Genomic DNA, 15,110 nt, shown 5'->3' on the forward strand with positions numbered 1-15,110 from the left:
CAATTCCTAAAGTTTAAGGCCCCTTTCTTAAACTCTGTGGAATGATCTATAGACTCACAAATTCTACCATTAATCCGCCCTTTCCTTTATATCAAAACTCATTCTCTATCTATCGGGACTTAATCACCCCTCTAAACCTTCGTTAACCTTTTGTTAACCCAAATATATATATATATCTGCACATTAAACTAAATCCCACTCATTCCTTTGGACTTACACAAGAAATCCTTCATATCGCGCTATATTCTATTATAATGTTTATATAATAGAAATCACCATAAACATGCATAAACCATACCTTTTCGCCTTTTTACAGCCCTTGCACGTTTTCCGATGCATGCCTTTATCGCAATCTGGTATCGGCTCTCCGCGGTCACACTACACATGAACCTTCTGCTTCTGATATGCGATTACACTGCTGGATTTCAAATACTACAAACTGTGCCATATAATTCTATCGGGTCTGACATCTCAATGCCTTTGTCACGACCCTTCTCCACCATCGATCTTATCCTTCATCCGACAGCTATACTCCTTCCCGATCAACAGACTTGCCCAACACTTTACAACCATTGATCAAGATCCGCTTGATCCGATGCTCTACAGCGATTTCAGGTGAACAAGTTACGCGAGGGTTAACGCCTTTTCGGATCCAATGGAATTATAAACTCCCAACTTATAAAATTTTGGGTCTGCCCCTTATGGTTAACGCTCGATCAACTTACGGCCTGATATCCGTTGGATGACGTGGTTTTTAGATCCTATAGTCCAGATCGATACCCGTCTTCTCTCTCCACCAGTACTTAGATTGAATCTCCACCGTTTTTCTTCTTCCTGATTCGACGGTCCACGCTTGATATCGCTTGATCACAATCGGGGATTTCTTAAGGCCCTCGTTCACTACTCCCTTTGCTTTCCTCCGATGTGATATATCAGAGCGATCATACTTCACAACACTTCAAGGCTAGTTCATTTCTCTTACGATCTAATCCTGTCCGTTGATCCTAAAGATCCAATGGATCCTATGCACTGATACTTTATTCTTTCGCCCATTAAGATCCTTTATCTATTCTCTTCCTTTGTATATTCGCCTCGACTCTGCCTGCACACATAATTATACTAAATTCCAATTCAATCATCACTCATCATTTAACACTCGAACACACATTCAAACTCAGAATTGAGTTGATTATTTTAAAAATATAAACAATGATTACAGAATGAGATCTCTGTCTCTTTGGCCTGATGTTCTAATATCAGTGGCCTCTATTTACACTCTACCCGTAGGCTTAAAACCACATTCTAGCTATCTATCTAGCTTTTCTAATTTCTTACTTTCTAACCCCTGTCTTTGCCTTTTAGGCTTACATTTATACAAAGGGATTCTAAAACCAATTCTGGTTTAGATCCATAAATTCCTTAACAAAATTCCTAAATCTCGTCCTTATTCCTAAAACTCCTCTCTAATCCATAAATTCATGAATTGACTCCTAATCTAAGTTTTACAATTATTTTTCAAATCCCTCTATCTCTCATGTTCTCCTATGTTCGAGAACATTTACAAATATGTCTCACTATATTCAATTAAATTATATTCTCTTTAAAATCACTCAAAAGCCTAAATAATTACATTAATTCACACTTAGGAGACCAACTCCCTTGAAAACACAATACCCCTATGTCTACTAAAATACAATGACATTATTGGGCTAAATGCTCCTGCATCAGATTCCTAAAGTAGAAAATTTTCATGATCTCCTGATCATGTGTGTTCATAAGTTGAGAAAGCCTCCAAGGTCCCAAACTTTAGTTTGTAGCTGCCCAAATGCCTTGCACCTTTGTTGCTACTATATTTCTGTTGTATTATGCTCATCTTCCTCTCCTTATCAATCAGGTTCAAGTTCTAATTGATCATCCTTCCTGTTGCTATCAATTTCCTCCACATGGACTGTTTCATCATCCACTACCATAATTCTCCAATCTCTATTTCTAGTTCATCCTTGGACTGGTCCATATTCTGTCACTTATTTCTATTTCTTTCTCTCTATTTCAGGTTGTTGTTGTTGTCCACTAATTCTTCAAACTGTTGTTGGTTACTTTCACTTTGTAGTTGTTGGTTTACTTTTTCTTCACTTATTCTGATTACCTCCCTTTCATTCTTACCCTCTGTCAAGATTATCTCTTTCTGCACTGAATCTTGACTTTCTAGCGTTCTCTCTAGCAATTGAACATCTCCATTCCATGGATTAAATTCTTCCATAGAATCTTCTTCTTCCATTTTTATTTGGTTTCTCATCTGTGCCAAATTCCCTCCAGCATCTACAACTAAACCTACACTCATAAAACAATTATTAAAATAAAAAACATAAGAATTTTGCGTTCCTCCTTTGGCAACAATTCAGCTTGCTGCTCTATTTTCTCCTCCTCTATCAGCATATCAGTATGCTGATTTGAACTCTCAAAAGAATTCTTGAGACTTTCAACTAGTCTCTCCTCCACACCATATGTTCTAATGATGTCTTTCTATCCCTGTCCACTGTAGTGAACTTCTTCATTCTCGTTCAATTCCGATTTTACAACTTGAACATTTACTTTTTGGTCTTCTATCCTTTTCTCCAAAAGACTTATCTCTTGCCACAAATTTGCCATCTCACTTGGAATTTCTCCCAAAAGTTCTGTACAATCCTCACTATCTTTTTCTTTGTCACAAGCATAACTTATTGACACTATTTATTCATTCTCGATTAGAATAAAATTCTGATCCTCCATCTCTTTGATAGTTTTAGATGTTTGTTCATCGCTCTCCCTTTGATCATTTAAGAAAATCAATTCCTCGTTATTCTCTTCAATAGCAAATTTCTTATCATAGGACATAACTTCTCATCCCCACTGAAGATATTTCCTCCATTAAACATGGAATTTATGAACCCCTTTTGCTGTAATAACTCAACTTGTTCTTCATTTGAAAAGCAGTCATCATCATACTTTACTTGGCAATTTTCAGCTTCATTCAAGGCATTTCCATAAAATGGTTTATCTTCTACAATACCTGCATTCATACACAACCTGTCAGTTGTAAAATCACGGGACCTCATCATCTCATTTGGTGATTCAATCACCAATTCCTCTTGTTGTTCCAAGTCCTTTACATGACCTAGAAATATTTCGATTGTCTTCTCTTCAATCTCATCAAGTCCTTTACTTGATTGCTTGATATCCTTCTCTACTTCCTCTTTTAAAATAGAATTTAGATTCTTCTCGTCTTCTTCCCTCTTTATGACAATATCAACAAATTGTCCTTCTTTACATGTTTCACCTGTAAACATACACAAATTATCAGATTTAAAATCATCAGACCTCTTGGTCTCACTTGAAGTTTCAGTCTTCAAGTCTTCATCTTCACCTAGAACTTCACCCACTCTGGTTCACAAATGGACACTTCCATTTCCCACTCAGCGTCTCTGAGTTTTTCCATTAGCCACCTTACTTCCCTCTATTGTAGCCTTCTCTGCAACTTATGCCACTTCACTGGCTTCTTCTTTAATACCTAACCTTGTCTTTGACTTTCCTCTAGCAGCATTATCAATACATCGAGTTGTTCTTTCATCTCAGCAATCTCTCTGTCAATTTCCTCTTGACTCATCCTTTTGACATTTACCTTGGCATTTTCTTTCTTAATCTTTCTCTTGTTGTAGTCTTCCTCAGAACCTCTGCTATGACTATCAATAGCCATCTTCTTCTCCATCTTCATGAGTTCCTCACTCATTCACTATGAGTTGCACTAAAGCCTATGCAACAGCAAGTCATCCCTGCTGCCACTTACCTCACCAAGCTTTCCTCAGTACTTGGTCTTTTGGCAAGCAATTGGTTCTCTATCTCTGGAACCTCCTTTGAGCACTCTTCTCTGCTCCTTCTAGGCTTCAACTCATCTGCACCTTCTCAAGAACACAAGTTTCCTCTTATATTTCAATCACCATGAAATACATGGTTCTAACCACTTCTTCTTTCGCTTAGAAAGTCTTACCAGCTTCCTTCATTACTTAGCAATTCTACACACATCCTCTGTGGAATTACCTTTATGATCTGCAACAATACCTCTTCAGTAACAAGTCTCCTCCTTGCTACATATGCCTCACTAAGCTTCTCTCCTTTGAGCTCAGTCTTTTAGCATCTCTCTGGTTTTTTCCTTTGGAACCAATTTAGCACTCCTTGCTCTAGGCTTGCTGCAATCTTCTCACCTCTTTATGATGTCACCTGTGAAACCATATAAAAACCACATATTCTCCAGTATTCAAATCAAAACAAAACATGTCATCTCACCTTCAAGATCTCTGCATGATCTTGTTCCACCATTCCACCTGTACTTTGAGTGGATTGTCCTCTGTTTCTTGCATCTGCTACACATCACCTCTGTGTACCTTCTATTTGTCAGATTAGAATATGATCCCCTCTTGCTTGCATATACATCTTAAAACACATAACTCTGTTCTAAGTCCTTTTCTACAGAATTCCCTTATTCTGTTCTACTATCAATTGTTCCAATAACAATTATGCTCTGATACCAAATGACGTAGGGTTACCCTTGCTTTCACCCACAGTATGCATGTCTTATGCATATATCTGATTTGTCCCAGGAATTTTAACTCACTAAGGAGTCAAATCTTCAATTCTTAAGGTTTAAGGCCCCTTTCTTAAACTCTGCGGAATGATCTATAGAATAACAAAGTCTACCATTAATCCTCCCTTTCCTTTATATCGAAACTCATTCTCCATCTATCAGGACTTAATCACCCCTCTAAACCTTCGTTAACCTTTTGTTAACCCAAATATATATATATATATATATATATATATATATATATATATATATATCTATATATATATATATATATATATATATATATATATATATATATATATATATATATATATATATATCTGCACATTAAACTAAATCCCACTCATTCCTTTGGACTTACACAAGAAATCCTTCATATCGCGCTATATTCTATTATAATGTTTATATAATAGAAATCACCATAAACATGCATAAACCATACCTTTTTGCCTTTTTACAGCCCTTGCACATTTTCCGATGCATGCCTTTATCGTAATCGAGTATCAGCTCTTCCCAATCACACTACACATGAACCTTCCACTTCCAATATGCAATTACACTGCCGGATTTCAAATACTACAAACTGCGCCATATAATTCTATCAGGTCTACCATCTCAATGCCTTTGTCGCAACCCTTATCCACCATCAATCTTATCCTCAATCCGACGGCTGTACTCCTTCTCGATCAACAGACTTGCCCGACGCTTTACAATCGTTGATCAAGATCTGCTTGATCCGGCACTCTACAGCAATTTCGAGTCAACAAGTTACGCAAGGGTTAATGCCTTTTCAGATCCGATGGCATTATAAACTCCCAACTTATAAAAGTTCCGGTCCGCCCCTTACGGTTAACGCTCGATCAACTTATGGCCTGATATCCATTGGATGACGAGGTCTTTAGATCCTACAGTCCAGATCGATACCCGTCTTCTCTCTCTGCCAGTACTTAGATTGAATCTTCGTCGTTGTTCTTCTTCCTGATCCGATGGTCCACGCTTGATATCACTTGATCGCAATTGGGGATTGCTTAAGGCCCTCGTCCACTGCTCCTGTTGCTTTCCTCCGATGTGATATATCGAAGCGATCGCACTTCACAACACTTCAAGGCAAGTTAATTTCTCTTGCAATCTGATCCTGTCTGTTGATCCTAAAGATCCAATGGATCCTGTGCACCAATACTTTATTCTTTCGCCCATTAAGATCCTCTGTCTCTTCTCTTCCTCTGTGTATTCGCCTCGACTCTGCCTGCACACATAATTATATTGAATTCCAATTCAATCATCACTCATCATTTAACACTCGAACACACATTCGAACTCAAAATTGAGTTGATTATATTAATAAATATAAACAATGATTACAGAATGAGATCTTTGTCTCTCTAGCCTGATGTTCTAATATCAGTGGCCTCTGTTTACACTCTGCCCGTAGGCTTAAAACCACACTCTAGCTATCTATCTAGCCTGTCTAATTTCTTACTTTCTAACCCCTGTCTTTGCCTTTTAGGCTTACATTTATACAAAGGGATTCTAAAACCAATTCTGGTTTAGATCCATAAATTCCTTAACAAAATTCCTAAATATCTTCCTTATTCCTAAAACTCCTCTCTAATCCATAAATTCATGAACTGACTCCTAATCTGAGTTTTACAATTAATTCTCAAATCCCTCTATCTCTCAACTATCCTAAATCTCTCATGTTATCCTACATTCGAGAACATTTACAAATATGTTTCACTAGATTCAATTAAATCCTATTCTCTTTAAAATCACTCAAAAGCCTAAATAATTACATTAATTCACACTTAGGAAACCAACTCCCTTGAAAACACAATACCCCTCTGTCTACTAAAATATTATTGGGCTAAATGCTCCTGCATCACTATACCAACCGTTATACTTAATAATCTTATATCTTTAACAATTATTATATTTCTGTATCTAAAACTCTCCTTTATATAATTCTCCCTCATTGTACATTCATAATTATGCGTATTATTGCTTTATCTGCAATGTTATTATTTTTCAATAATGTAAATTATTTAACAACAATACATATTGTTAAAATATAATTTTGTTGGTTTATTAAAGTAATTGGATAGTTAATTGTTAGTCAGAATTATTTGTAGAGAGATAATTTTAGACATTATTATCTTAAATATTTTTAGAAAATTGTTGAAATTTATGAAAGTTATTAGTGCAACAGAATTCTCAAAAAGTCGTAATTTATCGTATAATCTATTTAAATGTTAAGAGGGCATGCAATGCCCCCATATATTTCTAATTAATTTCAGTTTTTAATGGTGAAAAAACATGCAATGCCTCATATGTTTCCAATTAGTTTCATTTATATCAATCTCTGTCTATCTATTTAACATGGCATTAGAACAGATTTAAAACTCTTTGCAGAATGAAGAGCACACAACAAATCAGGTTAGAGATTTGATAAAAGAGAGCAGACAACCAAAAGAGCCAAACATACCAAATCAAGGTTAGAGATTAGAGTTGGTCTTCCATGCAAGAAGAGCCAAACATACCATGAGCAGACCACCAAAAGAGCCAAAAGGAGATTGAGCAAGAGGAAAGATGGAGCATAAAGGAGGATTTGTAAGGAGAGAGAAGGAAGAGAGAATCTAAGAATCAAAACAGTTCACCATCCCACAAAATAAAAACCTTGAATAATATGACATATAAACTGATGCAACCAATGAAAGTTCGCTTTTTGAGAATAACTATGAACTATGCAAACAACCCCCTTGACTAACAAAATATCCTCACAATTTTTTACTAGTGGGAGAAACTAATCAAATCAGAGACCATACATGCCAATAACACCACTAAGAAAATGGGACACGTGTACCTATGTTGGCATGTTAGTCGACGGAATGAGAGTAGTGCATAGTGCTCTTGGACCAACTTCCAAGCCCAACATCTGCCTCGAACTTCAAAATACCACTCATTCATAAGGAAGAGACTGAAGGTGATAAGAACTAAGTGTACCCAGGGCTGAATGAAACACAAAAATCCCAAGATGGGCCAAAGAAAAAGTGAGGTGGGGGTGGCCAAGTTAGGAGGACCATGGCCAGCCCCCTCAATAAAGATAGAAACAATTGTGCAAGAATGGAATTTCCCACAAAGACTATCGAAAATACCAAATGAGAGAAGTCTTTTGCAGATTGCCTTTGCCTAAATAAGATTATGGAATAACCAAGCCATATTGATTGACATGTGAGCCTCAAGAAGAATCGATGAGTGAGACAGTTCCAACATGCTTCATTATTCAGAATCATGTGAGGTGAGAGTAGATACAATGAAAGAACCTATGAAGAATGAGACAACCATGCCTCCCACCTAGCTTGAGTGAGTTGACGATGGTGTCTCCATCCCTTCTCACTCCCATCTCTCATTTAAAACCCTTATGTGTGTATTTGAATAAACTTGAAATATCACTACGATAAGAGAATATATTTAACATTTATTACTATATACTTGAAATTGAAATTTTATTTATAAATTTAACCTAATATATAAAAAAAAATAAATAAATAAATAAATAAAATAAAAAATAAAACATAAAAATTTATATATTACTTTTAGATACCCAATTTATTTTTATATATCATGTATTGAAAACTCTCCACTTAATACTTACTTTTATAAACCCAATTTATTTTTATATATCATGTATTTTATCTCATTGCTTGCAACTTAGTTTGAAAACTTTCATATATATATATAAAAAAGGTTTCCAATCTCCCACTTAATACTTAGTTTCGTAACCATAACTAATAAAATCAAGAGCATCTTTCAATTATAATCGTACGAAAATTTATTTTTATTTCCATGCTTCTTACAAATAAAAGGCTTACAGTACGTTGATTCTCAACCGTGTTAAAAACAGAGGCCGACCATGCAGGCTCGCTGCCAGTGGCGTATATTGTATACAGATACAACCATATTCAGCAATATATATGGACAACATATCTTGACCTTCGCTTTGGGGTTTGTCACCCATTTGATTCAGTAGTTCATGTTTTCCAAACATCATTCCCTTTTTGTCTTAATTCTCCCTGCAACTTTCTCGCCTAAAGAGAAGGAAAGATAGATAAGGATATTGATCAAAAGCTATAGTCCTTAGCCTAAGCCATCAAAGAATATAGATGGAGAGCTATAGTCTTTAGCCTTGACCATCCCTAAAGAGGGGAGAAGGAGAATAAGGATACTGATCGAGAATTACGGTCTTTAGCATAGACCATCGCCAGAGAAGGGATACAATCCCTTCTGCCCAATCAACGCCTTTGAAATCCTCGAAGTGAGTCATAAAAAAATGGGTTTATTGTGAGAATCATCCATGGTTAAATTTAATTTAATCAGTATTTATTAGTATATTTTATTAGTATTTAAGTGTAATTTAATTAGTATTTTTCTTAATTATAAGTTAAAATTTTACATTTTAGTCTAATTAATTTTTAAAATTATCAATTTAATAAATAGATTAAAAATTTATCTATATCTAAATTTAATATTAAAAAATTATTTGAGAAAAATTAAATATATATATTTAAAACTATAATATCTTAAATATAAGCCAATCTGAATTAGAATAGAGAAAATAAAAACACTATCAATTCTAAGAATTGAAATTCTAAAATAGAGCATAAATTTAATGGTGTCCATAATGCTAAGACTCCAACATCAGCACTAACGGTGTTCATAGTATGGCATTCTTATCATACTTCTATCCACCATGTAGGTTGAAGACTAAAGTCTAAATGTTCAGTTTCACTGGGCACAGTTACACTCATGGGACATTTATATGCTATATAAAACGGTAATTTATGGGGATAGAGTAATCATATTTAGGGCATGTTCAATAGAAATAATAATAATTATTATTATTTAATTTTAAGGTCACGCCAAGCCGGACACCAAATTGGTGTATGAGACCCCTTATTTGTGGGACAAGTGACCCACCTCCATGCAGCAATTTATTATTATTATTATCCAAGGGACCCACCCCAATTTTAAAGTCACTGCCAAGCCAGACACCAAATTGGTGTATGAGACCCCCTTATTTGTGGGGCAAGCGGATACATACTCTACCCCCTTCTGGTTTTGAACATGTGAACCTCTTAGGAGGAAACACATACTCTTAACCATTAGGCCCACTCAAGCTGTATAAGTGAGATAACAAATTTATTTTATTTTATTTTCTGATTTTTATGTCATGATTGGAAATGGGAATCTCAAATGAATGGTTACCATGGCTCCTATAAGTTCCATTAATTCTTAGTTGAGTCTAAATGTCTTTAAATTTGAGCTCTTAAGACTATAGAATGCTAGTGGAAAAATTCTGTCTTCTTTACTTATTGAACAATAAAAAAAATTCAAAACTTATGCCCTCAATATTATTAGTACTTGTTCCATATATTATTATTGCTCTGAACATTAAAATCCTCCTAAATTCATAATTAAAAATACACTGAAACTTATTTTACTATTTATAAAATCTTCATAAAATTTTTCTTTCAATTCAAGTGAGAATAATTCAATATGGTTTGCAGAAGTTGTGAAAACCTGAGAAAGTATAAAGACTCTAGATAATTACACTAAATTATTAAATAATTTGAGAGTAAAAATACAATTAAATATATTTATTTTTTTAATTTCATTTTATTTTATGATCCAATGAAATAAAAAACTAATAAAAGAAAAAAACTAAATTTTTATTAAAAAAAAAATCTATCATATAATAATATAATAATAAATGTATTCTAAAAATTATTATGATATAATAATATAATAATAAGTGTATTCTAATTTATAGAGGAAATAGTTTTTTCACCAGAATTTACCAAAAATAGAAAATACAATTTCCAGATTTTGTATTGTTTAAAATACATTTTTGAATGCATAAACAACCATATTCAGCAACATATATGGACAACATATCTTGACCATATATTGACCTTCGCTTTGGGGTTTGTCACCCATTTGATTCAATAGTTCATGTTTTCCAAACATCATTCCCTTTTTGTCTTAATTCTGCCTGCAACTTTCTCGCCTAAAGAGAAGGGAAAGATAAAGATAGATAAGGATATTGATCAAAAGCTATTGTCTTTAGCCTAAGCCATCAAAGAATATAGATGGACAGCGATAGTCTTTAGCCTGGACCATCCCTAAAGAGGGGAGAAGGAGAATAAGGATACTGATCGAGAATTACGGTCTTTAGCATAGAGCATCGCCAGAGAAGGGATACAATCTCTTCCGCCCAATGAACGCCTTTGAAATCCTCGAAGTGAGTTATAAAAAAATGGGTTTATTTTGAGAATCATCCATGGTTAAATTTAATTTAATCAGTATTTATTAGTATTTTTTTTAGTATTTAAGTGTAATTTAATTAGTATTTTTCTTAATTATAAGTTAAAATTTTACATTTAATTTTTAAAATCATCAATTTAATAAATCCATTAAAATTTATCTATATCTAAATTTAGAATTAAAAAATTATCTGAGAGAAATTAAATATATATTTAAAACCATAATATCTTAGATATAAGCCAATTTGAATTAGAATAGAGAAAATAAAAACACCATCAATTCTCAGAATTGAAATTCTAAAATAGAGCATAAATTTAATGGTGCCTATAATGCTAAGACTCCAACATCAGCACTAACCGTCTTCATAGTATGGCATTCTTATCATACTTCTATGCACCATGCAGGTTGAAGACTAAAGTCTAAATGTTCAGTTTTACTAGGCGCAGTTACACTCATGGGACATTTATATGCTATATAAAACAGTGACCTATGGGGATAGAGTAATCATATTTAGGGCATGCTCAACAGAAATAATAATTATTATTATTATTTAATTTTAAGGACACGCCAAGCCGGACACCAAATTGGTGTATGAGACCCCATTATTTGTGGGACAAGTGACCCACCCCCAGGTAGCAATTTATTAGTATTATTATCCAAGGGACCCACCTGCATGCCGAGTATACTAAGTTCCAATGATTTTAGCAAGAGCAGACGTTCCTATGATTTTAGGAAGAGCAGACTCACGTGCCGCAGACTCACGTGCCGCCAAGACGGGATTGGGGAATCCGCCCCTTTAGCTTCCACCACAGGAGGTCAATGTACTCAATGAGATTTGGACTTTGGTCTGGTGGGCTTCGCCCAAGTGACTTACCGTCAAACCACACAACACTGTACTCCGGGCAGGGATTTTTTATTATTATTATCCAATTTTAAGGTCACTGCCAAGCCAGACACCAAATTGGTGTATGAGACCCCCTTATTTGTGGGTCAAGGGGATACATACTCTACCCCCTTCTGGTTTTGAACATGTGAACTCTTAGGAGGAAACACATACTCTTAACCATTAGGCCCACTCACGCTGTATAAGTGATATAACAATTTTATTTTATTTTATTTTCTGACTTTGTATGTTGTTTTTTAGATATAGAATGAGTTTATGTCATGATTGGAAATGGAAATCTCAAGTGAATGGTTACCATGGCTCCTATAAGTTCCATTAATTCTTAGTTGAATCTAAATGTCTTTAAATTTGAGCTCTTAAGACTATAGAATGCTAGTGGAAAAAATCTGTCTTCTTTACTTGTTGAACAGTGAAAAAATTCAAAACTTATGCCCTCAATATTATTAGTACTTGATGCATATATTATTATTGCTCTGAACATTAAAATCTTCCTAAATTCATATTTAAAAATGGACTGAAACTTATTTTACTATTTGTAAAATCTTCATAAAATTTTCTTTCAATTCAATTGAGAATAATTCAATATGGTTTGCAAAAGCTGTGAAAACCTGAGAAAGTATAAAAACTCTAGATAATTACACTAAATTATTAAATAATTTGAGAGTAAAAATACAATTAAATATATTTATGTTTTTAATTTCATTTTATTTTATGATCCAATGAAATAAAAAACTAATTAAAAAAAATACTAAATTCTTATTAAAAAAATTACTATCATAAAATAATATAATAATAAGTGTATTCTAAAAATTACTATGATATAATAATATAATAATAAGTTTATTCTAATTTATGGAGGAAATAGTTTTTTTCACCAGAATTTACCACAAACAGGAATATAATTTCCAGATTTTGTATTGTTTAAAATACATTTTTGAATGTATAAATAGATTCAACACTCTGAAAATCCCCCGCTTGAATTAAACCGATGAAATAATTTAAATTCAAATTTTTAAAAATCTCTATAAAATTTAGATTAAAATTAACTAGAAAAATTATCATGGAAAAGATCATTTCGTCAATTAAATAATAAACCTAAATACATATAAAAAAATCATAAAAAAGACCCTGTATAAAAGATTTACATATCCTAGTCATCAACCCATCAAATTTATATTCTGATTATACCCATCCGTTTTCAGGAAAGTATCCCATCATACTCTGAATACCCGCGTACGTATTTCCCGAACTCTGTTAGTGTGCCTAACTTTTCCCGTTAATTAATCTATTTCCTCTCATCCACAAAGAAAACGCCGAGACTCGGGATTGGTGGATCAGATTGACCAGTGATTTATTTTTGCTTCTTTTGAAGATATGATTTAAAACTTTCGTTATAAAAGAGTCCAGGAAAGTAAATCATCTCACCCGGAAGCCCTATGCTATTCCCGAACTTCATAACTTTTCGCTTCCAAAATACAGCCACAACCACTCCCACCAATAAAAACACAACAACCGCACCACCAATGCTCCATTCCAACATTTTAGGATGACGTTTTCCTGCAGCTAATAAGAATCAGATTAGTAAATGCCTTCATGACTAAATTTAATTAGCAGATACTTTTTCAGATATTATCAGTGATCTAAATATGGATGACAAGAGTACCTTCTGGTGCTCTTGACGGCGGTATAGCAGGACCACTTCCACCTGCAGTTGAGGCAGTGAGCAAAGGGACACCATCACCGTAAAACTTGTATCTCGCGAAACGAATTACACAGTAGTCATGGAAGGCGCCTCCTTGGCTAGTTCTTACTGGACAGGAGCCCAAAGTGTCGTACAGAATTTGGAAGCACTGTTTACATTGATTCATAGTAAGGGCTCTCCAACATTGAGCCAGAGAATAAACTCTATTCTCATTTCCTGTAGCGAAACCCACATTACTGGACCCAGCATTCTCCATAACCCTGGTCAATAGAGAGGCAATATTCCAATCCTTGGAACCCCCTACGTTTCCATCTGCGCCCTTCCTTGAAGTGTTATCGCAAACTACAACGGCGTCCAATGATGCATGCTGCAAATTTGTTGGATATAAGTTGTGAGTGGCATATCTCAAAAAGCATCCGCTCAGATGAAGGCTTCCGGAAATACAATCGGTAAAATAATAAGAGAAAGACTTGGTAATGTTTGAAACGCATGCCCGGCAAGCAGAGGCATTGAGGTCTCCCCTGCACTGAGCAAGTCCGTACACCTTATCTCCATTCTCTCCATGAGATGAAATACTGTAGCCCGTCTTATTAACATTCTCCACCAACGAATTCAGAACCACCATCAAATTCCTTTCCAAAGAACTTCCAGCCGTGATATTACCAGGACGACAAGATTGTACTTCTAGTGCACGAGTAGGATTATCTGACTGAGGTAATGGTTGTATGAAGTGATGACTGGAAGAATCATAGTGAGCTAATGCTAATGTTAGTAGAAAGAGAATGAAGGTGAGAGATAATTTGGATTTGGAAGTGAAGCGAGTGATATTCCTTGTGCAATTACAGACCTTGTTGGAAGGGGCCATTCTGTAATTGAAATCAATCTGCGGAAAACCTGAAAAAGTGTCAGCGCTGCCTTTCTTTTATCAAGAACAACCCGGTTGAAAGGTAAGGCAAGGTTGCAGTGCCATTTTGAAGCGGATGAGAAAGCAAATACGAGATTTAATAGAAACGGTCAGCGCAATCTCTGAGCTTCATATTTCAATTCAACATCTACCTTGCGCTTCACATTTCCATTCACATCTATGTTATTTTGCGTCTATATTTTTATTATTTTGATTTTAAAAAACATTAACTCCCGGAGTAAGTTCTGAGGGTTAGTGATGAACAAAGGTGTCTGTTAATGGGTATACTTTATAATCTGATCATATGTTTTATTGATTTTTTTTGGAATATCAATTAAGATTAAGATGATAAGGTTATATATATATAATGGATTTAAAAGTAGTTAAGTATTTTGAAGATTCTAGGCAGGCGGCGGTATACGAATTGTTTTATCCGGTACATCCATGAGTCCAGCTCCTTGTCGACTTGATATCCAATATCGCGATTGACGTGGTGTTTGAAGTCATCGGCTGAGTACCTGGTTTCATGTGAGGGAAGGCAGTATTTTCACCCTTAAATGACCCGATGGGTCATTAATTCTCTCATCTATACATTTGGGATTCTGTAAATTTCAAGCACCGTGTCGTAAGTTGATAATTGCTTTATTGATTTTACATCTTA

General features: G+C 34.6%; 2 protein-coding genes across 3 annotated transcripts in view; both read right to left on the reverse strand.

Annotated features, from left to right (window-relative positions):
* The window catches only part of LOC149206320 (cysteine-rich receptor-like protein kinase 2), an 85,583-nt gene extending 72,184 nt beyond the window's left edge, over positions 1–13,399 (reverse strand). For both annotated transcript variants that reach the window (XM_089393673.1, XM_089393672.1), the window contains exon 1: positions 13,269–13,399. In XM_089393673.1, the coding sequence (XP_089249799.1) occupies positions 13,269–13,383 (115 nt within the window). In that variant the 5' untranslated portion in view covers positions 13,384–13,399. The remainder of the gene's footprint in view (positions 1–13,268) is intronic.
* An 84-nt stretch (positions 13,400–13,483) lies between these two features.
* On the reverse strand, positions 13,484–14,410 carry LOC149206321 (cysteine-rich repeat secretory protein 38-like). Its single transcript, XM_089397657.1, has one exon. It carries the CDS (start codon positions 14,408–14,410, stop codon positions 13,484–13,486), a length of 927 nt encoding a protein of 308 aa, XP_089253783.1.
* Positions 14,411–15,110: the final 700 nt, after the last annotated feature.

The sequence above is a fragment of the Pinus tabuliformis genome, chromosome 1_2 (genome assembly GCF_031772625.1).
Source record: "Pinus tabuliformis cultivar Carrire ecotype Pingquan chromosome 1_2, CPIR1, whole genome shotgun sequence".
Lineage (NCBI taxonomy): Eukaryota > Viridiplantae > Streptophyta > Pinopsida > Pinales > Pinaceae > Pinus > Pinus tabuliformis.